General features: G+C 43.8%; 1 protein-coding gene and 1 long non-coding RNA gene across 2 annotated transcripts; one reads left to right on the top strand and one right to left on the bottom strand.

The window, feature by feature from the left end:
• Positions 1-979: 979 nt before the first annotated feature.
• On the top strand, positions 980-9683 carry LSM11 (LSM11, U7 small nuclear RNA associated; the record flags this gene model as incomplete). The annotated part of the gene is made up of 4 exons (XM_084535414.1): positions 980-1421; positions 3592-3731; positions 4455-4538; positions 6146-9683. 4 exons carry the CDS (start codon positions 980-982, stop codon positions 6548-6550), a joined length of 1071 nt encoding a protein of 356 aa, XP_084391540.1. The 3' UTR covers positions 6551-9683.
• On the bottom strand, positions 4952-15075 carry LOC311444340. The gene is made up of 2 exons (XR_014697837.1): positions 14370-15075; positions 4952-5168 (listed from the first exon to the last, which is right to left on the bottom strand). It is a non-coding gene; the product is annotated as an uncharacterized lncRNA (long non-coding RNA).
• Between the last annotated feature and the right edge of the window lie 10426 nt (positions 15076-25501).

Raw genomic sequence — 25501 nt, forward strand, 5'->3', positions numbered from 1 at the left:
AGGGAGTGTGTGGTGGTGATTCTGAATGAATCATTGCACCGCAGTCATTTAGCATTGGGAACTTCCCATCTGTTTTTCTTTTTTGTGTGTGTGTGCTTTGGTCTTGTAGCACAACTGTGACTTGCTTGACTTTGATGTGCCATGTTGCTATCTAGGGCTTGACTTGGGAGCAACCGCTCCAGAGGTGGTAGTGTCTGGATTTTGCATTCTGAGCAAAGATGAAAATAACTTTGGCAATGACAATCCTCCTTGAAGAAGCATCATGTAGGGATTTTTAATCATATGACTTCCTGATAGATATGGAGACATATTATGGTATGTCTGTATTAGGTTCTGTTGTCACGTGTTTTCCCATTTAACTCATGCTGACAATGATGTGTAGTAACTAAACATTATTTATGTATGGATATAGAGTTTTGAACCAAAATACAGATTGATTTTAAATGCTGGGGGTGGGGTGGAGAGGGGTTGAAGAATGTTATGGACTCAATGAAGCACCTGGTGTCCTCCTGCATGAAGTTTCTTTGGGGCTGTGAAGACACAGACGCTTCCTGAGGGTGGGGAGCAAGCTCGGCCTGATGTTATACTGCTGTAACAACCATTAAATTTATGGGAACCAGTTATGAAAGGCTAATGGTAGGTGAGGGAATCTTACAGTAAACCCCCCGCAGCGTTAACGTGTCCTGTGACAAACGGGTCTGTGCTCTCAGAGGAGAATGACCCAGCTCGCTGCAACACCGGGACCGCCGGAGGCCTCTGGCGGCTGCAGAGGGCAGCAGCAGCGACGGGGGAAGCCGCAGCTCGCCGCCAGCACCGTTAATTTCTCATTAACTCACCGTTAATTCGCGCCTCCCCGCGCCCCGCCTCCGCGGGCGGTGCCTGGCGGTCTCCCCTCCCGGCGCTGCCCGGCCCGGGCCCTGCTTAGCTTGCGGGGCCGGCGCTGCAGCGCCCCTTAGCGGCGGGCCGGGCGCCGCCCGCCATGGAGGAAGCTGAGGCGGCCGCGGAGCAGCAGCAGCGGCGCCGCCGGGCGGGGGCCGAGCGCTCGCCGAGCCCCGGCCGCTTGGACGTGAGCTCCAACCGCTTCGACCCGCTGCTGGCGCTGTACTCGGCCCGCACGCCGCTGCCCTTCCCCGGCGCCCCGTGCTTCAACAACCTCGCCGAGTACGAGAGCTTCCAGCGCGGCCTGCTCCGCCCGCGGGGCCGCCGCCCCAACGCCGCCGCCTCCTCCTCCTCCTCCGCCGCCGCCCGCCGCGGTCCCTCCGCCCGCTCCGCCCGCCGCGGCCCCGCCGCCGCCGACCCCGAGCGCATCCAGCGGCTCCGCAGCCTCATGGTCAACGCCGGGCCCGAGCAGGAGGCGGCCGCCGGGGGAGCGGCGGCTCGGCGGAGGAGGGCACCGCGAAACGTCCTCACCAGGATGCCCCGTAAGGGCTGGGGGGTGTGGGGGTGTCAGGAGTGGGGGGACTGAGGTATAGGGAGGATGGAGAGAGGGGAGGGGGCCCAGGGTGGGTCACTGGGTGCTGGGGGCTGTGGTGGGGTGTGGGGGTGCGGAGTGAGGCGGGCAGTGGGGTGATAGGGGCATGGAGAGGGACTGAGGGAGCTCGGGGGGGAGTGGGGACTGTGGGCTGGGTGAAATGGTGAACGCAGAAATGCTCACTGGGGGTGATGCTCGTGGTGTTGTGGTGACATCCTCCTTGGCCAGTTGGTTGGTCACATTCATCGTCTTAATGGAAAGGAAGGGTGAGAAAGTGTTGTGCTTCCAGAAGTGCTGTTCTGAAACCTGGAAGCAGATTTCAGCCCATGGAGATAGGAATTAAGTGATAACCACAGCGTGAGCCTGCAGCATACTGTCCTCTCTCGGCTACTAAATGTGCATCCTGGGGGGGTAAATACAGCGCTGGTGTTTCTGCTGACCTGATGATAGAGCAGCGGGTTGAGGCAGGAGGGAGCTGTGATGATAAATTCACCGTCTGTGGGGATGATACAAATTTCTTGTGTAAACTTCCATACGCAGTCAGGGAAATAGCCCCTGAACGTAAGGGGTGCAACTTGTGGGCCCACACCAAGAACCAAATGGGATGCAAATTTAGTGCGCTTAATTAAAAATACTGCAGGTTTATTGCAGTCAAAGTATCTCTTCTCATCACTAGCATCACCTTAATGCTCTTTATAAAAAGACAATGCCCAAAATATTCGATCCTGAGTGCCTAAAGCAGAACCTTTTTCTTGCTTAGACACCAAAACAATGTATTCCTGTCCATAGGTGCTGTATGATCCGCAGTCTCATGTCAGTTGAGGGTTTTCCACAAATGCAGAGGGTCTGTTTAAGTAGGATTTCCAATATAATTGACCTTAAGTATTGATTCGGGATCTTAATATAAAGAATTTGTATTTGGATTACTGTGATTGAAACTGAAAAAATGCACTGTGAAACTTAACTGTAGCAGTGGTCTAGTGAAAAGGTTACATGTTTCCATTACGAGCACATATTTAATATCCACACATCTAAGATGAGACAGCGTGGACTTTGAAGAAGACTGGCTTGACTGGCATCTACAGTGCTGTTCAGCCGTCCAAACAATTCATTTTTTTTCAAAACTGTGTGCTTTCCCTGCAACTAGGGGGCCTGTCTGCATAGCAGGTTGGCCTGTGTTTGAAGCTTGGATCCTAAGGCAATAGCTGCCTCTGGATGCATGTAAAATATGTGTGGCTCGTGCTTTACTGAGTCCCACAGTCGTGTTGCTGTGCTCTCAGGCAGCTATGATAACGGGTGGCTTGTTTCTTAAATTCTCTGTGTCAGAAATGTAAAATGGACTCAAAATTTTGCCCGTTGTGAGGAGTTGGCAGTGCCTGTTTGGAATCAGCTCAGGAGAAGCAATTTCGAGTCATCCCGTATTTACCAAGGGGCAAAGAACTTGTGCAAGCAGTTACCGCAGAGCAGCTAGAAAGAATAGGAACAGGATGGATTATGCAGGTAGAGCTGTATTACCCAGGTAGAGCTGCAAAGCAGTGTTTTCCGTGAGGTCTAATGGAGTGCTGACAAGCAAAGGCATAGTTGTAAATAAAGGTTCTACTTGATTCTACTTTTTTATAAAAGTTGGAGATAAAGTTCTTGTGTAAAAGAAACATAGCGATCTAAATCTGAACTCTAAAAATCCTAAATCTAAAAGGATCCTATAAATTCTCAGGGTTGGCCAGAAACAATACTGTGTCCGATTAAAAGCATCAATCCGGTGTAGTGACTGTCACCTGTGGTTCCTGTGATGGATCTCTGAGTTTGTTATCAGTGGGCCAAAGACAGCACAGAGACTTAGATTTTCACCTAAGGTTGATTTGGATATATGTTAAGTAAAGGAAAACCTTCGTATTTTTTAAAGCCTTTGCTGTCCTCACTGTAGGAAGTGTTTTGGTGATCTAGTAATTACAGCCACAGTACATCACACTGCCCTGGGGCTTCTGGTTTCATTTGCTGTGAAAACTTGTGTTGTACCAAGATCTGCTCTACTTCCATAGTAAAGCGAAGTATTTCTACATAACTTTCTTTATGAATGTATTTTGTTGAAGACTGATGATGGTGTTCTCTTTCTGTTTTAGTCCACGAAGGCAGCCCCCTTGGGGAGCTCCATCGCTGCGTCCGAGATGGTGTAAAAATCAATGTTCATATCCGCACTTTCAAAGGGCTTCGTGGAGTCTGCACAGGGTTTTTGGTTGCGTTTGACAAGTTCTGGAATATGGTAATGACTGTTCCAAGCCCTTGGTTCGTAACTGCTATATTGAACATTTGAAGTTTGCAACAGGTTTAAACAAATTACATTTTGAGAAGATTAATGTGATTTTGTGGTCTGTAAATGCTCGTTTCCTCTTGCACTGAGTGCTGGGTTTCAGACTTCTGCTTGGTGTTGAATTGGTATGTCTGGGAGATACCTAGCTGTTATAGACTAGGTGAGGGTGAAGGAGTACACAGCAGCTTCAGAGATTTTATATAAGAACCCAGGAAGGTGATATATGAATACCAGAAGCTTCCAAAAATATCTCTGCATGTTCCAATCTTATAGTGGTAGCCACTTCTTTGATTTCTTTCACCAACAAGTCACTTGTATGTCAGCTTTGTCTTTGTTCTACCATATGAAGATCTTAAAGACAATGGCTGGAACAGCAACTATTACAAATTTGTGAGCCTAGGGGTGTGACAAGCTTGGAAACTGGTGGAAAAAATAGAAGGATTTTGCAGGTGAGGCTCGGATTTTGTAAGTAACGCAGAATGGATGCTAGGCTTTGCTGTTGCTTTTATACCTCAGTACAACTTAGCTGATACGAAGCCAGCTCCAAAGAACAGCTTGTTCCTAGGACAGATTTTCTCTCAGAGTGTAATTTCATAATGCTATGGCACAAATATAGCCTGAAGTCTCTTTGTATCTTTTTATAATTTTGAACTTTCCATTTCTTTAATCTTCTAGGCCCTGACAGACGTGGATGAGACATACAGGAAACCAGTACTGGGCAAAGCTTTCTATGCAGAACCTCAGCTCACACTAACCCGGGTGGGTAACCATTGATGTTTTAATGTTTGGAATATCCCAGTTTTCAAAGCAGTAAAAGGGGAGCATTGGCTTGAAAGCTATATTTATATTTGAAATGTTTCACCTCCTTTTAGTACAGATGACTCTAAAATTACTTGAACTGAAAAAGAAGCATTCTGACCTTTTTGAAAGTGCTTTGGCCATAGTTCTCTGTTACAGAAGTTCCACTTTAGAATTCCTAATATGAGATCACAATTGCTGCCACTGCTTAGTACAACACGCTGATCTTCTATAAGCTCAGCGTGTGGTTTTTGATTTGTCCTGTACTGTCTGGCTTTATGCTGGAACTATTTTCTGCCCTCTGATAGCCAACATAAGGCCAGCATAGATCCAGTATTTTGTGCTCTAACTAATTTGGTAGAACAGTTGGTTATTTTTATTTTTATTTTTATTTTTTTCATTTGTGATTGATGCAGTTCTGTCAGGTGATTTGGCAGCACATAACTCTGATAGTGAAGTTCACGGAGTGGCAGTCCTTGTCTCTAGTCAATGGCACTGAATGTTTGGTCACTTGAACTTGTAGTCTTGCTACTGTGAAGCAAGCCCGAGATTCCTTATGCCGCTCCAAAGCAAGATGTTTTTTGGGTCCAGCTGCAAAAAAAAAAATGTTTACAAAGTTGAAAACTGAAGATATGATAGATTAACTTCTGAACAATGAAGGAAAAAAATGCGGCAGGGCTGTGCCTGTTGAATGGCATAGCGTGGGGCCTTTTGAACATCAGGGAGGCACCACAAAAACTTTTTAACAGTTTTATTGCAAAGAATTTGCTTTTAGATTCCTGCCATTTAAATCTATTTTCTGACAGATCCCACTCTTCCTAAGTTAAAAATAATCCAGTTGTCATTGCTCATCTTAGCCCACTGTCTCAGGGACTGGCTTTCCATCCTGTTGTTAGGAAGAGACAGCTTAACCAAGAATCCTTTTCATGTGTCAGCATTTCATCAAAGCTTGCCTGCTGCCAGAGTAAAAGCAGTTTCTCTCCCAGTTTCTGTGCTATGTATTCCCAGATTAATGAGTTCATCCCGTGCTTTGGGCCTGCTGCTGCAGCTTTTATTATTTTCCTATTGTTTTTGGCCTGCTCACCTCCCAGAAGTGGCCTCCTTCAGTTTGTTTGGAGAGCACGAAGTGTCATTTTTTCAGCACATACTCCTTGCTGTTTGAGGCCCCTTATCTTTGGGGTTCGTGTCCTGCCTTAGGACACAAGGGTGGGAAGCTCTCTAAAACAATTTGAGAACAGTACAAGAGGTCTGGGGAAAGTGAGCTAATGGAGCAACTTGGTAGCTTTCTGTTGTTCTTGACCAAAGTTAAATGATACCACATAGCAACATTGCTCCCTGAATTAAATTCCCTGATGCTCACGTAAAGATGCTTATGAACGTGCAGGAGATCCATTCACCTTATGTCATGGCTTGATTTAGCCAAAAAATATAGTATTTATTCCTGGTAAAGATTCTTCACCAACTGGGTATCTTGAGAACTGATTTGGGATCATAATCAAATGAAACGCAGAACACGAGGCTTTTCTTGCTTTATGAATGTGGTCATATACACAAATGTTCCTTTACAGCTGTTTGACAGACTCAAACTGCAGGATTCCTCAGTAAAGAAGGGAGCCGACTCAAAGACTGTCTCGGGGGAGCTGGCCCTGACAAATGACTCTCAGATGCTCGGATGGAAAGGTGGATCAGGACGAGGGAGAGCAGAAGATGAGCGTGAGAGGCAGAAGCGCTCGGGCAGAGCTGGAGAAAAGAAGATGGCAGGTGACAGTCTGCATCTGGCAGTCAGAGGTGAAGCTGATGTGGGGAGCGGGACTGCTCACACAGAGGGTGCCAGTGCTGGTGGTACCCGTGCAAGAAGCCAGTCACGGAGAAAAAGGAGGCCCAAAGTGGATTATCAACAGGTGTTCACACGTCACATAAACCAGATTTTTATTCGAGGAGAGAACGTCTTGCTTGTCCATTTAGCACATTAACTAGGCTGAGCCTTCATCAGTGTATTTATTTGATAGCATGAATTGCCGCTGCAGCTCTCGTTACTATTTAGCTTTCTCATTAAGTATCATGGTACTGTGACTGGTTTCCCATTACCCTAACAAGGTAGGGGAAGTGTTTCTAACTGGAGCACCCTGAGCTTATTGCCAAAGCAGCCTCCTTTGATCCATGCTGGGGGTCTCGGGACAATGTCAGCAGCACAGTTTTATTCTGTGAGACGAGGGAGGTAAACACAGGCCCCACTGCTCCTTAAAAGTAAAATGAAGCAACGTCAAGAGGATTGGTGGGGAGTGTTGGGTTACTCAGTTATAGGAGCTAATTGTGGCATACATTTAAGGATCTTAACATTAGTTCTCCACCTAGAATGAATCACAGATGCTACTTTCCATGTTCTGAGTAATCTCAAGAGAAAATAGCTAATGAAACCAGCAGTTTATCTACCACCGTTATGTGGATGTCTTATTTTCCAGACATAATTCTGACAGGTATTTTGAAACAAGTCTATAAAAAGGTGGAGTGACATACTACTGATGGCTATTAGCCTCCTCATAGTTAGCTCTGTAAAGCCCTGTGTGATAGAAGACCTCTTCCCTTAATTGGACTGCTCTTTTTCTGTGAACGATTGTAGGATTTTAACTTGTTTCCAATGTCAATGCTTACGCTTCTATTTGTAATGCTGTGCTTTTGCTGTGCGTCACCAGCAAGCAGCTAACGTAGCTGATCCAGGGACCTCCTTTTATGGAGTTTATCTGTGAATGTTGTGGGTGCGTATGGAAAGTTGTACTTTTATGTTTCACCCATTTGGTTCTTATTGTGATAGTGAAGTTTACAAAGACATAGTTTTTCTTCTCAGATATAAGCATTTGTGCTGAGCACAGTTGTACTGTATCTAAACGCCTTTCGAGTTCCCTCTAATGAAACTAGAGGTGCTCTGTCTTCAGCTGTTCTCAGAAAGCAGAAATCTGCACTAGTCTTTCCTATCTGTATGAATGATGCATCACCTAGTTCCAGATGAACTGAGCTTTGAAGGTGTGCCTAAAATTGTTATGAAGTATAAAAGTCAAACTCGCCTCATCAGTGCTTTTATTTTATGATCGTTCTTAACTGCTGCAGATCAGGTCAGGCTTCTGCAGGTATAAACCACTTTCCAAGAGCTACATGGAAAAGTTTGAGAGAAAATGAAGCTGTTACATTATCTAGCCTGTTCTCTTGGATGTCAAAGGACACTAGATTTCACACTGCTATTCCTGGATTCATCTCAACCACCTTAGGCTTTGCAGCAGCTCCTGTGTTTAAGATGAAGATGTGAAATTGCCAGGACAGTGGTTTGATGAGACAATTGGTAGAAGAACTTTCTAGTACTTTATAGCAAGTGTTTTATTGCATTTTGAGGTTGTAAGTCCTTGAACTGAGTGACTGCATTCTTGAAAGATGTATTTCTGTTGCTTCAAGTGCAGCATATTGCTTGCTTGTCATTAGGAATATGTCTGGTGCTTGGGTGAATTACAGAAATCATTTAGCAGGAGTTCCTGGACACGCAGAGCAGCTTGTATGCCTCTGGGGGAGCCTGAAACTTTTATGTCAACGTTTCAGATGACATGGGGCTTGGATGACTGATCAGCTCAGCCCCTGAGCTGCAAACCCAAGTTCAGACCGGGACAAAAGTGCCTCAGATTGAAAAGTACTGTAGAGGCAGAAAAAGAATATTTCCAATTTCTTATACATTGTTACATTGCTGTAATCCCTTCTGACTATGAACTGAAACTAGGCACTGCAAAGATTCTTCCCTTGGAGGTTTTTGCTTCCTCTCCTTTCGTGCTGTTCTTGTTTGTATGGTTGTGGTCCACTGTTGTCCCAGCTCCCTTTTTCCTTTCTCCTTTCAGTATTTTGTCTCCTTGGGATGTTCCTTTCTAAACTCTGGTTTAGGAAGATTGTTCTTTTATTCACCCTTTTTTGTCCTGGCTTTCTGAACCTTCCCTGGTTGTCTTTCTGTGCGCTTGACAGCTGACCAGAATCCTTCCAGTCCTTTTAAACAAAGCCTTTGTTTCTGCTCCTAACTTCTAAGCAGCTTTTACTGCAGATGAATGTTTTTCATCATTTTGGTTTTGGTTGTGTGTTGTGTTTTTTTTTTTTTTTTTCCCCTGTGCTTTGTGACTGGTTTGGTTTTATTTCAGTTTCATGGGATGACTGTCTTTGCCTCTTCCATACATGAATGCCAAAGGCTACTGATTTTGACACCTCTCCTCTTTTGTACTTGACCAAAGGGTGTCATATCTCCCACTCAGGCCTATGTACTATGCCATCCCATTGAATTCTTGCTTTTCTTTATCTCAGATTTCTATTTGTCTTTGTCTGCCTATGTTATCCTTGTGCATTAAATAAGATACAGCTACCTTGAATGTTCTTGCAGCTTTATGGCCCTCTTTCCTTGCCAGCTGATACTTCACCAAATTTGCAGTTTCTATTAGAAGTCTGTGTTTCCTTTCATCAGAAGATTTTTTCTCTTAAATCTAACAAATGTTTGTTGTTTCACATCTACAAGTTTATTTTTTTAGGTTTTATGAAAAATGCTGGTGCTTAGACTTGCGTTTGTGCCTTGATTTTTATATCATGACTGATCCGTTCTTCCAAAATCATCACCTTATTCAACAAACATGGTTAAGAACTAGACAGAATGTGTTTTTGTTTGTGTATTTTTTTTTTTTTTTTACCCTCTACCTCATATTAAAGTGTTCATCCTCTTTTCTCATTGTTTTCTTATCTGTGGAAATGGTTAAAGTTCTCTCTTCACTTCTGGGTTTAATGGTTTGTTTGGTGGCTCTTCTTTTCTTTCCTACTTTCCTATCCACTTCTCTCAGTATTTCCAAGCTGCTTCCCAAATACAGGCTCCTCTATAACTTCAGATCTTTCAAAGAGTCTTCCTCTTCCCTACTTTTTTGGATACCGTATCATTTTAAGGCCCATTATCAAAATGCTGTTTTATGAACTTTGTCTCTTTGAAACATAGTATTTGATTGTGACTAAGCAAGTGATCCTGCGTGTGTGTTGTCACTTGCATGTTTAATACTTTAGATAAAGTTACTCTTTAAATAAAATTGAATGTGATGTTCTGAAGTGGTCTTCTACCTCACTTAAATATCCACGTACATGTTTTAAAAGAAAAAAAAGAAAACAACTTTGTTATTTTTTATTGTTTCTGCTTATTTCTTGCCATGTTTTTCCTTTTCAAAACTCAGCATAAAATCACGGTTCTTTGTTCAAAAAGCTGTCTGCCTTTGCCATTCCTCTGTTGCTGCAATGTTGCAAAGAAGGTGACGTGAGCAGGAGGCAGTCTTAAGAAACAAAGAGCTGTGTGAGTGAAAAAGCTCTGAGCTGAGTATAAAGAATACCTCAAAGGATCAATATGCTGGTAGCATTCTGCTCAGTTCTTACGTGACATTTTCAGCCTGATGGTTAGCAGTGATTCATAAAGCGTATTTATTGTGAAGTACCAAATTATTGCAACAAGCAAAGTTTTCTGAACTATTTTAGAAGTGTTGTGATAATTTGAGAATTTTTTGGAATAATTTCTAACATAGCAGACATGAAACTTGTGAAATGTTACGATGCCAGCTGCAAAAGTGACATAATGAGATAGTCTTGGGATTAAACTGTGCTGTCACAGGTATTTCTTGCTGTATCATCACATACCCTGTAATTGCCAACATAGTTCACTAGGGAGCAAAGTCTCACAGTTATGAGTATCATGACTGGGATTATTTCTTGGGAAACTTCTGCACAGGTGTTTCATTTTTATCAAACAATTCTTAAAAACGGCTGTGGTAATGCTAAAGGAAGAAAGCTTGGAGAAAGTGAGGGTTTTAGTTTCTTCTCTCAACTGACTAGTCCTGCTTGGTAATTGCCTGAAAATTTTCTGATCTAGAGACAGATGCTTAGCATGTTCTTACCAGCTGATTACTGAAATAGTCAAGAGCAATAGTTTTCTATCTGCCTCTGGTTCTTCAGTTGCTGGATTCATTGTTTCTGATGCAGCTTTTACTTCTGTATCATTCAGAAGCAGGGGTAGGTCTCAGCAGGAGAAGGCTTGGCTGCCCACTTTTTCTTACTGCCCCTCCTTCAGGAGAGTTACCCAGTCTCATTTTGTGTCCAGATAGCCTTAAGATTATTCCTCATTTTAATACTATTCTCTGTGAAAATAGCAGCAGACTTTTGAAATTGCTTGGTCAGAAAAATTATCTATCTTGGGTCTTTTGCAGTAAACTCTATTTTCTACTCTTTTCCTTCCTAAAGTGCTAGGTTTTCCTAGTTTGCTGTTGCAACCACTCACGTGAGCTTATGAATTGCAATGGGTGAAGAAGTGTTCAGAAAAAAAGAAATAGAGAAAAAATGTCTAATTTTTCTTAATACGATGTTCTGTCCAACATGCTCCCCATGCTACCCTTCCTATTGCTCAGTGACTGACTTAAATGAGCCAGGTGGAAACACTGATTTCCTCTGGAGTCTTGAAAGAAAACGGGAAGGCAGGAGGGTCAGGAAACTCTGAAAACACAAATATCTGAAGTTATATATATCCAGGTAAACTTTCTGTCTTTAATTAAACAGATCAGGTAAGAACCACTAGCTTAAGCTAAAAGCTCTTCAAGTGGATAAAGCTGCAAGGCTCAGTGCTACAGCCGTTCAGTCAGTGCAGCAGCACTGCTGCAGTAGCACTGATGCAGAGATTCCTTCAGCCCGGCAAGCGTTTTTCTGAGACTCTGTTGAGTAATATGTTTGTGTCTGCCTCAAAGCATAACTGCAACATCCTGTGAATTAATATAAAGATGTTTTCTGTTCTTCCTGCATTGCAAAGTGTAAAATAGAAATGCTAGACTATGCGCCTTCCACAGCCTGGAACTATTTCGGTTCACACTTTTGCTTTTTGACATTGGCTTAAAAATTGGAAGCTTGTGGTGTAGCAATCCTAAGACTGCCTTTGCTGAGACATTACAAAAGGCTAACATGTACTAGAAGTGATTTTTAAAAATGAAGGGATTACACAATTTGTGGAATTATGTGGTACTGACTGATATGGCGACTAAAGGTCATGTTATTGTAATTAAGGTGTTGAATACCAAAATCTTTATTCTCAAGATATTAACAAGGTGCACAGATGGAAATGTATGAAGCCTCCACTGGAAGGAGAGGATAAAAAAATACTTCCCTTCTAGTGAAGGAAAATGATCTCCCTAGAGTGAGGTAGTTATTTCAAAGCTATTTATCCCAGAATTTCCAGGCTTGCTAAGAGGTGGGTCTAAGCAGGCCAAAACCCAAAGTGAGTTAGGCACACACAAAGAACAGAGCTCAGAGAGACATGGGTCAGTTTGTAGACTTAAGTATAAACAATCTAACCTTATAGTGAAAGCTTCCAGAGAAGCAAATCCAGTTTGTAGTAATCAGATGTCTACTGCATTATCTCCATGCAAATTTTTCTTGGTATTACTATCTTCACCCATAAGAAGATGGCAAATAGAATGGTTCATGATGTGTTGTCGTTTTATCTTGTTCCAGTCTTGTTCAAGAAGCTGCAGTGTGCTTAGTGGCGAGATCTGAATAGGTGGATTTTTCTGTATTTTTCATCACAGCTTTTACTGTGATGTTGCTGATGTATCAGCAGGAAAAAGCATCATTTGTTACGTGATAGAAATGTGCTGGTTAAAAAGCTTCCTTTTGAAAAGCGTCCTTTGCTGCCAATAATTACCCGTTAGTAGCCTGGGCAGAATTAAAATGAGGCCACTTGGGAAGAGAGATGCAAGGCAGACCGGTGCTTTTCCTCCATACGGGCACTGCAGGATTAATGCACTGGATGATGACTTTTTTTGATAGAATAAATTGTGTGTAGTCTACCGTAAATATAATATGTACCTCTCTGTACATTTTCCCAACCACAGGCTTTCACAGCATGCTGAAAGTGGGAAAGCAGGCCACGAAACAGGAGGGGAGAGGAATTACTTTACTGGGTGATAACTTCTCAAAATGGGAGGTAGCCTTCACAATTCCTGCTTGTACGTTTTGGTGTAATTTGGCCAGCACTGGGCTGTTGTGCTCTACAAATGAAGCCGTGAGTATGCAGAGACAATTCTGCAGTGCAGCCGCCGTTTGTTGTGAACATTTCGCAGCACATGAACTGTGCCCCAGGAGTCTCTGCCAGACTCCAGCCCTAATAACTGATGTGTTTGATCCTGCCTCTCAAATTTTGCAGAGGAAATCCAGTGGGAGAAAAAACAACTAAGCAAATTTCCTCTTTTGAGGCAGGGATGGTAGGAGGCTTGGTTATCCTTGTTAGCTTTCTGGGGGTGCAGGAGAAAGGACTACTTTAGTGGAGGAATATCAGAGATGGCTTGTCTCATGATGTTTACAAGTCCTTTTAGATGTCACTGTAAGTGCTCTTGCTCTTAGCTGGTAGAAGTGAAGGCCTGTCAGGAAAGGAAAATGGCTTCTGATGTTCCTGGATAACTGTTTTATTAGCTGCTACCTTCACAGTGTACACTTGGATGACTTAGCTGAAGAAAATTAGTACACCTGAGACTTTCAGTCAGTCTTGTATTCGTTTAGAATGAAAAGTAGTTTGATCAGTTTGTGTAAAAACATATCCATCCTTTTTTCCTCTCAAAAGATCAGTGCTCTCCCTCAGGAAAGAAATGAAAGCTGCTCCTGCTCCTTTAGCGATTGCTTCTGATTTCCACTGCTTTAGAGCAAAGTGCAGCTGTGTCATTGTATCTTCCGCTTGACAGATCATCCTGAGATGAGAAAATGAAAGAAGTGTTCAAACCAAAATGGGCATTACGAGGGGAGCAGTTGTATTGACCTCTTTCCAAATGCTGCATGCATCCAGTATCGCTGCATGGGTTGGGACTTGCTAACCAATTAGTCATTTATAAAACTTCCTAAGTGAAACACAGAGGAACAGCGTGACCTACCAGACTGATACGAGATTGGAAGTCAGATGCTGACAAATTCCAATCTCACTACTGCCACTTGCTCACTGAATGGCCTTGGCAAGTCACTTTCCCTCCTTCTCCCTTATGCTCCAGAGCTGTAATACATCTGAGAGCAATCCTTGCCTGTCTCATGAGGATTTGGGGGAGCAGTGAGTGCTATACAAGTGCTGTGTATTGTTATTAAAACTATAATATGTCAGGTAGTGCAGATACATAGATCATCTGCCCTCTTCAGGCACTTGACTGTTAGCCTTATGTCTAGGCACACCAAAAATGTGCAGGATATCAGGTATAATGACGCATTTCAGTCTTGAAATTACTCGTGTCTTCAAGGTCAGATTTGGTGACTTCAATATCTGTTTCACAGCTGCAATACCGTGTTTCCGTCTAATGGTGATAAATGAGAGTGTAACTTGTTTGTAATTCCTTCTCTGTCTTCCTAAATATTTTGTTTCTTAGGAAGCTGATGCTGCTATGAACATATTGAATAATACTGAATTTGCAATATTCTGCTTTCTAGATATAAATGTTTATATTTAAAACTGCTAAGACTGCATTGCAATAAATAATGCCCATGTAACAGTTGGCTTCAGAGCGTGTTTTCTTGTGTGTTCTGTCAATACGCTTGTGTCAGTGATGAAGCTGCTGCTGCAGCAGTTAGGACAGGTGCCTGGATGCGGAGACCACAAGTTCCGAATGCGAGTGCTGCTATCTAGTCACGATTTGGAGCAAACCGGTTGTCTGTGTGTTCAAAACTGTATTAATCTACAAAATAAGCATATTATTATACCTGTATTTTAACTATAAAATCAGAATATCATACCTGTCCTATAGAGATGCAGACAGGAATTGAGCTTCATGTTGAAGAAGATAAGAAGTGCTGTCCTGATCACTCGAAGGGCTGTGACCCTAGCGCGTGGTCTTCCACCGTGCCGTCAGGAGGTGGCTTGTCAGGAATCGGTGAGGTCCAGAGCCAGCATCCAGGCATCTAGTCCAGCGTGAGCATAGCCAGTGGGGAAACTGTCCTCCAGGAACCTGTTTAGTCCCACGGTAAACGATGCTGATGTGTTTGGATCACAGGTGCTAATTCTATGGATGCAGTTTGCCAGAGGTGGAAACGTATCTGTGCTCTGGAGTTCAGGTATTTTCTAAAAGGAGTAACTCCCGGTGCAATCTGCAAGCCGTTTAAAGAAAACAAAATCTACAGTTTAAAGCCATGAGTGGCAATATGAGGATGCATATAATGAGAAGGATCAGAGGGGAGTCACAAAGGTCTGCCACCCATTGGCTTTCATTTGCATTTTAACATGCTTTACACTAGGAGTCTGTCCTTTCTTCCATGTGTCTGATATTTCCCTGATGTCTCACAAGGCGATTTACAGTCAATTTACAGTAGACTGTTGCTCTTTTAGACTACAATTCTGTCCATTTCATTTCATTTACAAGTGCAAAGGGCAGAGTTTTTCTTTGATATCCACGCAGGTGCTTAAGGGTAAGCATATGCTCGGTACCCTCCTAATTAGAGTCAAAACACTTGATTTGACTGCAACATTTGTACTCCTAAGCTGCTGGTGAAACAAATTCTGTACTGCCACAGAAATGTTTTTTGTTTGTTTGTTTTTTGTTACTTGCAGGTGACATCTGAGAGGGCTGAAGCAGACATTTCTCTCATATCTGGTGAGACCATTGCTCAAGTCAAGGAAAAATGATAGCTGGAGTAGTAAGGCACAGTTAGAAATTCCCCTCCTGAATTTAGTTGCTATCCTGGAGTTCTATAAAGCGTATTTACCTGCAGTTCTGATGTCAATTTGTCCCTGTTTTGAAAAAAATAAAAGGGGTGGTTAGACATCTCTCCTCGCTATAAGAAGTTAGGTCTTTTCTGGTGCCACTGAGGCAATTATTTTCCTGATCAAATGTTACCTGAATTCTCTGAATGGTTCTTCTCAACTTCAAGCTGCATCTTTTTGCAGTGAATGATTTATTATCCCAAACAACTAGCTTATTCCCCGCAGTTTCTTATCTGCCTTGGAGATCTCTCTCATCTTGGCATTTATGAGCCTGTCCTGTCATCTTTCATAACACGGGGCACTTCTTAGGTTTGATTATTTGTTTTCCACAGCCTTGCAGTCCTTAAGTCCGTAAATGATCTGAGTGACAAAGAATATGTCAAGAATGAAGTTTTAATAATACAGATAAGTATGTTGCTGTTTCACATGTTCAGTTAATGAGTCAGTCTGGGTGGTGCTTAGAGCCTGCTTGAAATCTGAAAGTATTTGAATATTTAAAACAGGTATCATTAGGATTCTGAGTTAATGGAGAGTGGATGCAAATTGAAGAGTAAATCATGACACGGTCTGGGTTGGATGTTCAGATAACACCAGTCTGCCTTGGTTCTGCTGAACAGAGGTGTGCTTTTTGTGAAGATTTTTCAAATTCATACCATCTCATGAGACTCGTTTCCTTCACAAGCCTGGGCTGTGGCTGCAGCTTTCAACAGGAGAAGGTAATTGGTGCCTCGATGGCTGCTTTGAGGGAGGGCCTTACTCCAACTGCCCGCCAGTACCTGGGCAATTCTCTCCCCTTCCTCACCTCACCTCTTCGACCAGCAGAAGCATTTGAGGTTGGGATCACATTTAATTTGCTCACCTCATTCCCTGTTACCCAGTTCTGCTGTTGTCCCCCCTCACTTTGCTCCTGGTGTCCTTGCAAACTGCAGCTGCTGCCGCGATGGTGCTGCCTTCGATGCCGTGCAGCTCAGTGGTTTTGCTGCCCTAAACTAGGACATGTGGAGACAGGGGGAAGGCTGGGCACAGGTACGTAGCCCGTAACGGTATCATTTTACACTGCACAAGAAGCTCACAGGTTCTGCTGTGTAATGGTTGCTCTGGGATGATACTGTTTATGTAATCCCTTTTTAATGGGTAGTTTGGGTTGCTTTTCCTTCACCTGGGAGCTGGTCAGCCAGATCCTCCCTTTGTGATCAGGGAGTGCAGGTGGAGATGTCACCCTGGCTCTCTAACAAGCAGAAAATCTGCCGATCTCCCCACCAGAAGGGATTATTAAATAAACCTGGGGCAGGGGGAAGCCTTGCTGTGGGAGCAGAAGAGGGGAATGGCCTTTGCCAGCAGGGCTCTCACAGTCTGCTAATGGCAGCAGCTGTGTGCCATTTCAGGTGGAGGGACAGCAGGAGCCCCATGCGGCATGGAAGATGAACCTGGCTGAAGGAAAGGTGGGCTGTAGGAGGAGAGCAGGAGCTGGAGCTGCTTGGTGGTAGCTGCACTAGGACACAGCTGGGAACAGGGACTGGTGGGGCTGGGACACAGGCAGGAGTTAGTGCTCTGTGAGTATCTGCATCTTGCTGTACGTTTACAGGCTGAGACCATTTAGTGTTTATGTGCAAGTGATGCTGTGGAGGAAATACTATAAAGTAATATTCTTTGGGAATATGACTTATTTTTTGAATATTTGAGGATGCTGTAGTGGTGCATTCACAGACAGCTCCAGCATAGGCTTGAAGGAAACCCTCCCTTTTCTTTGTGGGACAATGCTCAGGCACAATAAGGTTTTCCCATCAGAGTGCAGTCAATGGAACAATTGTGCAGTGTGTTGATCAGGAAAAGGATGTGGGAGTTTGAGTGGAAAAACTGACGCTATCAGGCTAATGGACTACAGCAGCAGGAAGGATGGCAAACAGGATACCACGCTGCATTAGGTGGAAAGAGTACGAAACAGGGCTGTGGCCACAGGCTTGAGTCAGCTGGGGTCTGTACTGCAAGCATGGGAAAAGCTAAAACAAAGTAGAAAGTTACTGATTTTACATTTCTCTGGTGGGAAGGAGGATTCTTTGTAGGTTCTTCTTTGGGGAATAACAGATAAATAATAATCAACGTCAGAAAGTTTCCAAAATCACGGAAGAAGCAACTGGAGGAAAACTTGGTTTTAGTTGCTTGGAGGCTCCAGAATAAGAACTTGGGGAAGCTGAAGGAAGGTAGAGACTGTTGGCAGGATGTCTTTGTGCCAAGGGCTTCGCTGGGAGGCCAGTTGAAACCCAGGCATAAACAAGTTAGGACAGCCCTGAAGGCCTGGCTTTATGCCTCTCCTGCTAGCTGCTCTAACACCTTGTGGGCAGGGCCAGGAGTAGAAGTGTGTCTGTCCTATTGTTCTTGGAAGTTGTGGAGTACAAAGCATTAGGACTGGATGTGGTATATGCAACAGTTACTGATTGTGTTGGGCAGAAAAATGTGAGGGTAGAGGAAGGGCTATCTAGTGCACCAGCTACATCTGCTTCTCAAATTGAATGTGTTTTGCAATTTTTTTTTTAACTGGGTGTTTAAATATTAAAACCCATAGCTGTGCAGAGCACACCAGTCCAGGTGACCCTGTGCAGGGTGACCTTGTGTGTCACTGCAGAGGGGGCTCCTGTTCACCTCCGTGTGCTGTCTGAGAGCTTGCCAGGAGCTGGCAAACACCAGTGCTTGATGTTGCAACATCAGTGAAACCTGGTGATAGAGCCAGGGTGCACTGGGACAGGTCACTGACCTGACTTGCCCTAAAACCCCCAAACAGTGCAAAGTGGTATGAACCTCAGTCTTTTCCAGTGTACATTGTCGCTCAGCATGGTGCCTGTACTGCGGTAATGCTCACATGTTTACAAAGCTGCCTTCCTCATGTGATGAGTTTTGTTACCTGTAAAATAATGGGCAGCAATTAATTTATTTTAGAAGCAGCTGTGTTCTTGTCATTCCTTGTGGAATCAGGATGCTCTGAAGTCACCCCTTCCTTAGCTTGCTGTTTTAATTAAAAACACAGACCCTTGAAAGCAGATTTGTACTGTCTCCAACTACTTGAGCCACAGCAAACCTTAGTGCAGCAGAGTGTGAATTACTTGCTGAGAGCCATCCTCAAACCTGGCCTCACATCTATTACCAAGCATAAACTAATGAACAAAGAGCTGATATTTGTCAGGATATCCAGTATAAGGGCTTTCAAAGAGTGCTGCAGGCTGTCATGGAAATGGTGCAAGAGGTTGCAGCCCCTGACCTCAATCAAGGCTTCAAAGGAAGCTCCTGAAAAGTTTTGCAGCACAAAAATGAATTTCTCCTGGTACTGTAGCAGCCAGCACACTTTAATAGCTAAAACTACATCAAGGCTACTGCTGACTCGGTGGGAATGACAGCCTTGTTTTGCAGGGAAGTGTGGTTCTGTGGTGTCTTTTTTGTTCCAAAGAAAAAGGACTTGAGACTTACGCAGTGAACACATCAGCTTATGCAAGCAGCATGGCTGCAGCGACTGAGCAGGCAGCGGCAAGGGGAGGAGGAGCTGGGGAGCACAAACCCAGCGTTCCTGCGAGGGACTGGGACAGACTGTAACACTGCACGTATCAAAGGAAGAGGTGGGAGATTAGAAACTGATTCACTGACAGTCTGTCCCTACAGCGGGCGCAAGCAGCCAAGTCCTGGGGGCGCCAGATGGAGCCAGGGGGCTGCGCAGCACAGGGAAGAGGGAGCAATATGAAGCACTGGTCGGGGGGGGGACGATGCTGCTGAGCTTAGGCTGAAGCCGTGCTCTTGCTTGGCTGTAGCTTTGTTTGCTCTCCCTCTCATCAGCTTTCAGCTGCTCCAGCCGTTTAGCTGACCGATGGCAGGGTTGTGCTCCACTGCACACCAGGTCGGTTGCTTGTAGGCGGCTGGTTTTGCCTGGAGCAGCAGCTCCCTGTCAGGCTGCTCGTCTGTACGGTGGCAGAGCCGCTCTCTGCCTGTGCACTGGACCATGCCCCGCTGCAGCTCAGGAGCTGGACAGCAGGCCCGAGGCCAGGAACCATCACTGCAGAACCGCTGGCTCTTGGCAAGAGAGGCGAGCAGGGGCAGATAGCTGGCCAAAGCAGTTTGTCTCTTAATTAAGTTGAAAACAGGCATCATGGCTCACCTCCTGCCTGCAGCCAGCCCCAGAGCGCAGACACGGGCCGCGGGCAGCTGACCCTCACTGCCCCAAGCACACAGGGAAGGGGCTTTGCCCAGTGAGGCCAGCAGGCTGCTCCCCATCCATGATGTTTCTGCAAAACCTTCACTGTCAGCAGGTGCTTCCCATAAGGCTGGAAGGTGACAAGCAGCTGGTTTAGCCCTTCCCTGCAGCCCAAAGACAGCATCCATGGGACAAAGCTCAAGTACCACTGCCTTGCGGCAGCTTGCCCTTTGCTTGGTGCTGTTAATGAGCTTGGAGTGCAGGTGACAGGGAAGAGAAGCACTGCTGTGACAGGCGTATGTACTGGGACAAGAATGCAGAATGGCCCAGCACCATGTAGGAGAATTCCTGCACGTTGAACCACGCTGGAGAAAAGACCCTAGGCTAACCTAGAGACAGATGCTTCTTCCTCTCCTTTCAACACCTTGTTGGGATTTGGGAGGATGGGGTCCTCTGGCCAGAAGGGCAAGGGACAATGGGTGACAGAGGCTAGTGCACAGAGACCTGTGAAGGAACTTAATTTCCATGTTTTTTAGGAACTTAACCCTTAGCGTTCTCTCATCCTGGGATTTGGTTGCAAGTCAAAACAGGAAAGATTTTGGTAATCTCATACTATCACCAACAGTTTGTTAAAAGACTAATTGCCAAGTAGCTTATGCATGTGGGACCATTAGTAATTCTGTAGCTATGCAAATTAAAACAGTGATGTATGATTTATAGCTTTAATAATGTTCTGAAGGCTCTTAAATTTTAATCACTTGCAACATCCTTTTTAATATTCAATTACTTTATTAACTAATTAGGTCACTTGCTGAAAAAGCACATAAGGCTCGTGCTATTTTAATATCAGCTGAACATCACAAAATACCTTTGAAATGGTATAAATGGTTTATTTATTTTAAATAGATCATTAAGATGCTATAATTAATAAATCAATTACAGCAGAAAGAGACAATAAATTGATAGATGCCAAACCACAATAGTGGCTTCTGCTTTCTTTCTAAATGGTCACGGGGATGCTGAACTCAATGAACATACCTTCCTAGATAATTTGTATTCAGCTGAAGGGATCAGGTTCAAGATATGCTTGGTTCATTATAGATGCTTTTTGTATGAATTTGGCTTTCTGATTGATAAAAGCTCCACAAATGACCTTGAAAAGTAAAAGTATTTAAAAGGACAGCCCTCCATTACAGTTTGCTCTTTTGTCTGTCTCAAAAAAGATAAAGCCGTAACATCTTAGTCCTGCTAATTTAGGGGTGAAAGGTAGAGCTCTGGAGGGAGGGAAGTCGGGTTGCTAATCAGTGACCTACCTGCTGTGCTGCAAATGGTCGAGGAGTCCAATCCTCAGGAGAAACCAAAGCTTTGCTGGCTGGATTTGCTTCTTTGCCATGTCAGGGAGTACATTTTGACAAGGTGTTAGGGAAAAAAGAAATCTTTCATCTGTAGGCAATAGAAAAAAAACAGCCTAGCCTGCTCAGGGATGCTGTCAATCCAGCCCAGGTTCTCAAAAACCTCCAAAGGCTCTTGTGTGCCTCAGCTGCCAGACTCCCTGCACTCCCGTGGCAGAGAGGTGGTACAGGTGAGGGTTCCAAGTGGAGAGGATGAGGAGTTGGAAAGTGGGACATGGGTGCCTTCAAAATAATTAGCTTTACAATCTGCAACCACCCTGGGCAAAACCAGCCCAAGCTCCTTGGCTTCTCCATTTCAGCAGGCAGTGGAATTAGGTTACCTCAACATTTTTCTAAACAAGGAAACTACTTCAGTCCCCCAGCACCCCAAATATAAAAGATACACTCACCTCTGTCCCAGGGAGCCTGCAGACTGGTAATTTAACAGCTGACACTCACTCCTACTGGTACCGTGGCTGAAGATGAAATTGTAACTTTTCTCTAAGAACTCCACCTCATTAACATTTTGCATCAAAAATAATTATTGCTACTTCAGGAGGCTCCTGTTCAGTGTGGCTACCCTTTGAAAAGAGAACAATACTAGACCAGCCAGGACTGGATTATGTCTGTGCAGAAAGGATATGGATGCTTAAAGTAACGCTAAATCAACCTCACATATTATGGGAGCTCCCCCAGGAAACAAAGGTGCAGACTAACACAAAAATAAAGGTACCAAATGTTGCTACAGTTTGGGACAACATCTCGGAACAAGTGCAGATACAACCCTTCAGGGTTCAGACATTTATGCAGTCGAGTGAGGTCACTGTCACTGTTTTTAAGAGTGTTTATTTCACCCTACACCAGTCCTTTTGTACAACACAGCTCACAGGGTAGCCTTAGTTCCCTTACAAGCCCCAGTTCTCAGTCAAATAGGTGCATTTGTATCACGTTCATGTAACTTCTCCCCAGTCAGTTGTTCACATGCTCAATTCCTGTGCCTATCAAATCATTTCTGTAGCAAAAAAAAAAAACCAACCAAACAAAAAACAACACATCCACCTTTGTCAAACCAAAAGCGTAGTTGGTAAGTGGTCAACAGTGCCTCAAACTCAATTGGTACCCGGAGAAATAGGGACACAAAAGGCAGCAGAAAGCAGCCACAAAGCTTTGTGATTTCAGCCCTCTCACCACGAGGCTGCAGCCCTCTCCTCTGCCACGAAGCTGCTGGTACCAAAGAGCAACTGTTAACCTCCCCGGCTCGATTCAACGCGACAGTGACACTTCACAGCACATTGCATCCAATCTCATTTGAAGCTGACAAAGATTGTTTCTGTTTTATATCTATTGGTTTATTAATGGACTACAGCCTCTTAAGCAGATGCATATTCATTAGATAGCCAGCTGTTAGGAGGTTCCCAGATGTCGAAAGTAGCTCTGTCTTGGAATGCATTCTTTTTTTTCCTTCTCATGAAACAAAGTAATTGCAGCTCTATTAAAGAACCAGTTAATTACTGAACCAGTACCTTATGGCACGTGATAAAAAAATCTGTAAGTTTGTGACAAGCAAAGGTATTTTTGAAAAACAGAGATGAACTGCGCCATACACATGGAACACTTACTTAAACAGAGAGACCTGGATTATGCCATGTAAATTTTGTGCCTTTTACATTTTCCACATTCAGCAGAATTTCATACTGCTTGTCCTCCCTGATTTGACTACAGGATCTAGAATCATATCAAAAAAGAGAGACATTTCAGTTTTTAAAGGCTGCTTTACTCAGAGAGAAGCAAACTCCTGCAGCACCTGGCTAGGTAAAATTGGAACCGTATTGCTGAACAAGCCGTACAGATTGACTTCCATATTCCACAGACCACCCTTTTCAGTCTCACAACATTAACAGGGTTCACCCCACTGTCTTTGCAACTCAGCATTTCTATTTCTCCCCTTTAGCTCTAAACACAGCTCCAAAAAGGCAGGTCTTAGAAGTGCAGCTAAAACAATACCCATTCTCCCCACCAAGATCTCCAGGAAGCCATTCTCCCACTGAGCTGTTTAAAAATGTTAGGTCAGCTCCAAATCCAAGTGCTTTGGGGAAAAAGGTTCACAGGGGTTCTGTGTTTCTGGCTGACGTGAAGGAGCTGCACAGCTGCTTGCTCCATCTCATCGGACAGCTACAGCCTCGGAGGAGCAGGCAGCACAGAGCTGCTTTGTCCCCACGAAGGAGCTGTGCTGCAGTTACCACTAATAGGAAAAAGAGGGCAACTCCCGTTCCTCTGCTGTGGGTAGAGCTTCTGGGTGGAATAATTGGAAGCAGACAGGTATTCACTATTTGGTTTCCAATTCTCTCATTCTTTTTGCCAGTCAAATCTGTCAGCAAGTACCCAGAGCTGTACAATAAGTCATTTTTCAGCGTGCTGACATTTCTGAGTACTAACTGAAAAAAAGTTTCCCTTCCAGTTAAATTAAATATTTTACTTAAAGATTTTCAGTGTGCAGTCAAACCCAATGGGTTTGCCTGAAACAATTCTGAATTTTAGTCAGTGATGGCTTTGAAGAACACTGGGTGGGTGGGAGGGGAGGAAAAAAATTACATCTCCATTAAAAGGTTTAAGCAGAACCAAATGAAGATACTATAAAATGTCACATGCTATAAAAGTGTTTACAGTTATGCACAAAGGAACGCAGAGGCAATTTTGTAGAGCGACTCCTGGAGCAAAGGCCTCGGAGAATAAAAGTGTCTTTAGATATTTGTTATCCTGTTAGAGTTGGTATCACCTTGAGTATACAATGCCTGCCTGCATTATGTAAACACTTCATTGATAAATCCCTCCCCCACCTCCCTGAAGCAGTGTCAGACTGTTCTTAGCTGACAGATATAGCTGAAACAGATGCTGCTATAAATACCCTTGTTTAGCTGTTTTGAATATAATTTCTTTTGTAGAACATAGTGGATGCTCTAGTCATCGCTGAACCTGCACCTGTGCTGGAGCTTATTACTCCTTCATACATATCACATATCAGGATTGATTTTTTTTAAAGAGGATTCCAAAAACACTCACAGGAGATGGATTCAGATGACCCTAACCACAGACATCTTTTACCAAATCTTAACTGAACTTTTAATGAGTTTACCACCTCTGCATTCTGTAGTTTCTAAAATTCACCTCTTACTACCAGTCAGTTCCCTCCGCTTACTCCCTGTAAGCACCAAGCTCTGCTGACAGGTTGCTGCTTTGCAGCTTGGTGCGAGCAGGCCATGCAGCTATGCTGGCAGTGGTCACAGGACTTCCGATGCTGCCTTCAATCTGTTCTTAAATCTTGAGCACTTTGGGCACTATCATAGCATGAGCGCACATATTTTAGAACATGTGGAGTTCAACTTCTGAATAGTCTGGGGGGGGGGACAGAGCAAGAAAGTTAGATTTTTGCCCAGGACCCCTGGGAGAAAGCCAAACGTTCATATGGAGCACACGATGTGGTCACGCGCTGTGTACCACAGCCACACCTAGGCTGCTGCAAGGTTCGCAGTTACAGCTGGACCTGGCTTTAAAAAAAATGAAGAAGGAGTTATACTAACATAACAGCATGATTTAGGTTATATTTAAGTCATACTGGGGAGGAGTTGATGAATGGGTGATCTGTCACCATTCACGCAGTAGCTCATTTGTATTTTCACCTGAAAAGGTAACATTAAGAATTGAAATTATTTTGCTCATACCTGAAATACTGAGAGAAACATTTTATAATGTCCATCTTAATCACGCTCAATATTGTTTGCTTAACAATCACAATCCATTTGATATTTAGTTTTTGTCTGAGGACATAAACCATATCCTACTAAGCTCTACTACCTATCTCTATGTCCTTTATTCTAACTGGGGGAGAACACAGTGAAACTCCCATGCAAAAGGCTCTCCTCACTGCAGGTACACAGAATCACAGAATCACAGGGATGCACCTGATTTATTTTCTAAAGAGATATTTCTGCATTATCTTCTCTGATATTTATTTGGGTTTAAAGGGCTTCCTTCCCATCTACCTGAAGGCACTCAAGATGGATGAGGAACCTTTTTCACACTGCTTTGATGATTAGGATACTGACCCATAAGAAGAACAACGAATGCTTAGGGCAGGGAATCAGTTCAGTACTACAGCTGGTCCCTAAGCCCATATTCCATTAACTAAGATATCTCTGACAGCCACAAAAATCCACTCTGAACTGACCAACTGTTTTCCACTGGAGTTATTCTAATCCCTGACAAATGTTTCATTATAATTAATTCCTTGATTAGAAGATAATCACTGGTTCCTCTGAAGAGAAGTGAGCAACCTAAACAGAGACCATTTCTAAACTCAAAGCCAACTGTTTAACCAGCTAAACTTAACTTAAAGGACAGTGTAATGAATGGGCTCACCCAACTCACCTGAAAATCTGCTAAATACTACTCAAACATTGCACCCCTTAAGCAACACTAACTATAGGCTTAATTTTCCTTGCCACCCACCTACCCTCCAGAACTAGCTTTCTTCCCACCACAGTTTTGCATATATCAAACCAGTTTGAATCTTCCCATCTGTTAGAATGAGAGGTTTTGAAGATGG

The sequence above is a fragment of the Aythya ferina genome (assembly GCF_964211825.1).
Source record: "Aythya ferina genome assembly, chromosome: 14".
NCBI classification, from domain to species: Eukaryota; Metazoa; Chordata; class Aves; order Anseriformes; family Anatidae; genus Aythya; species Aythya ferina.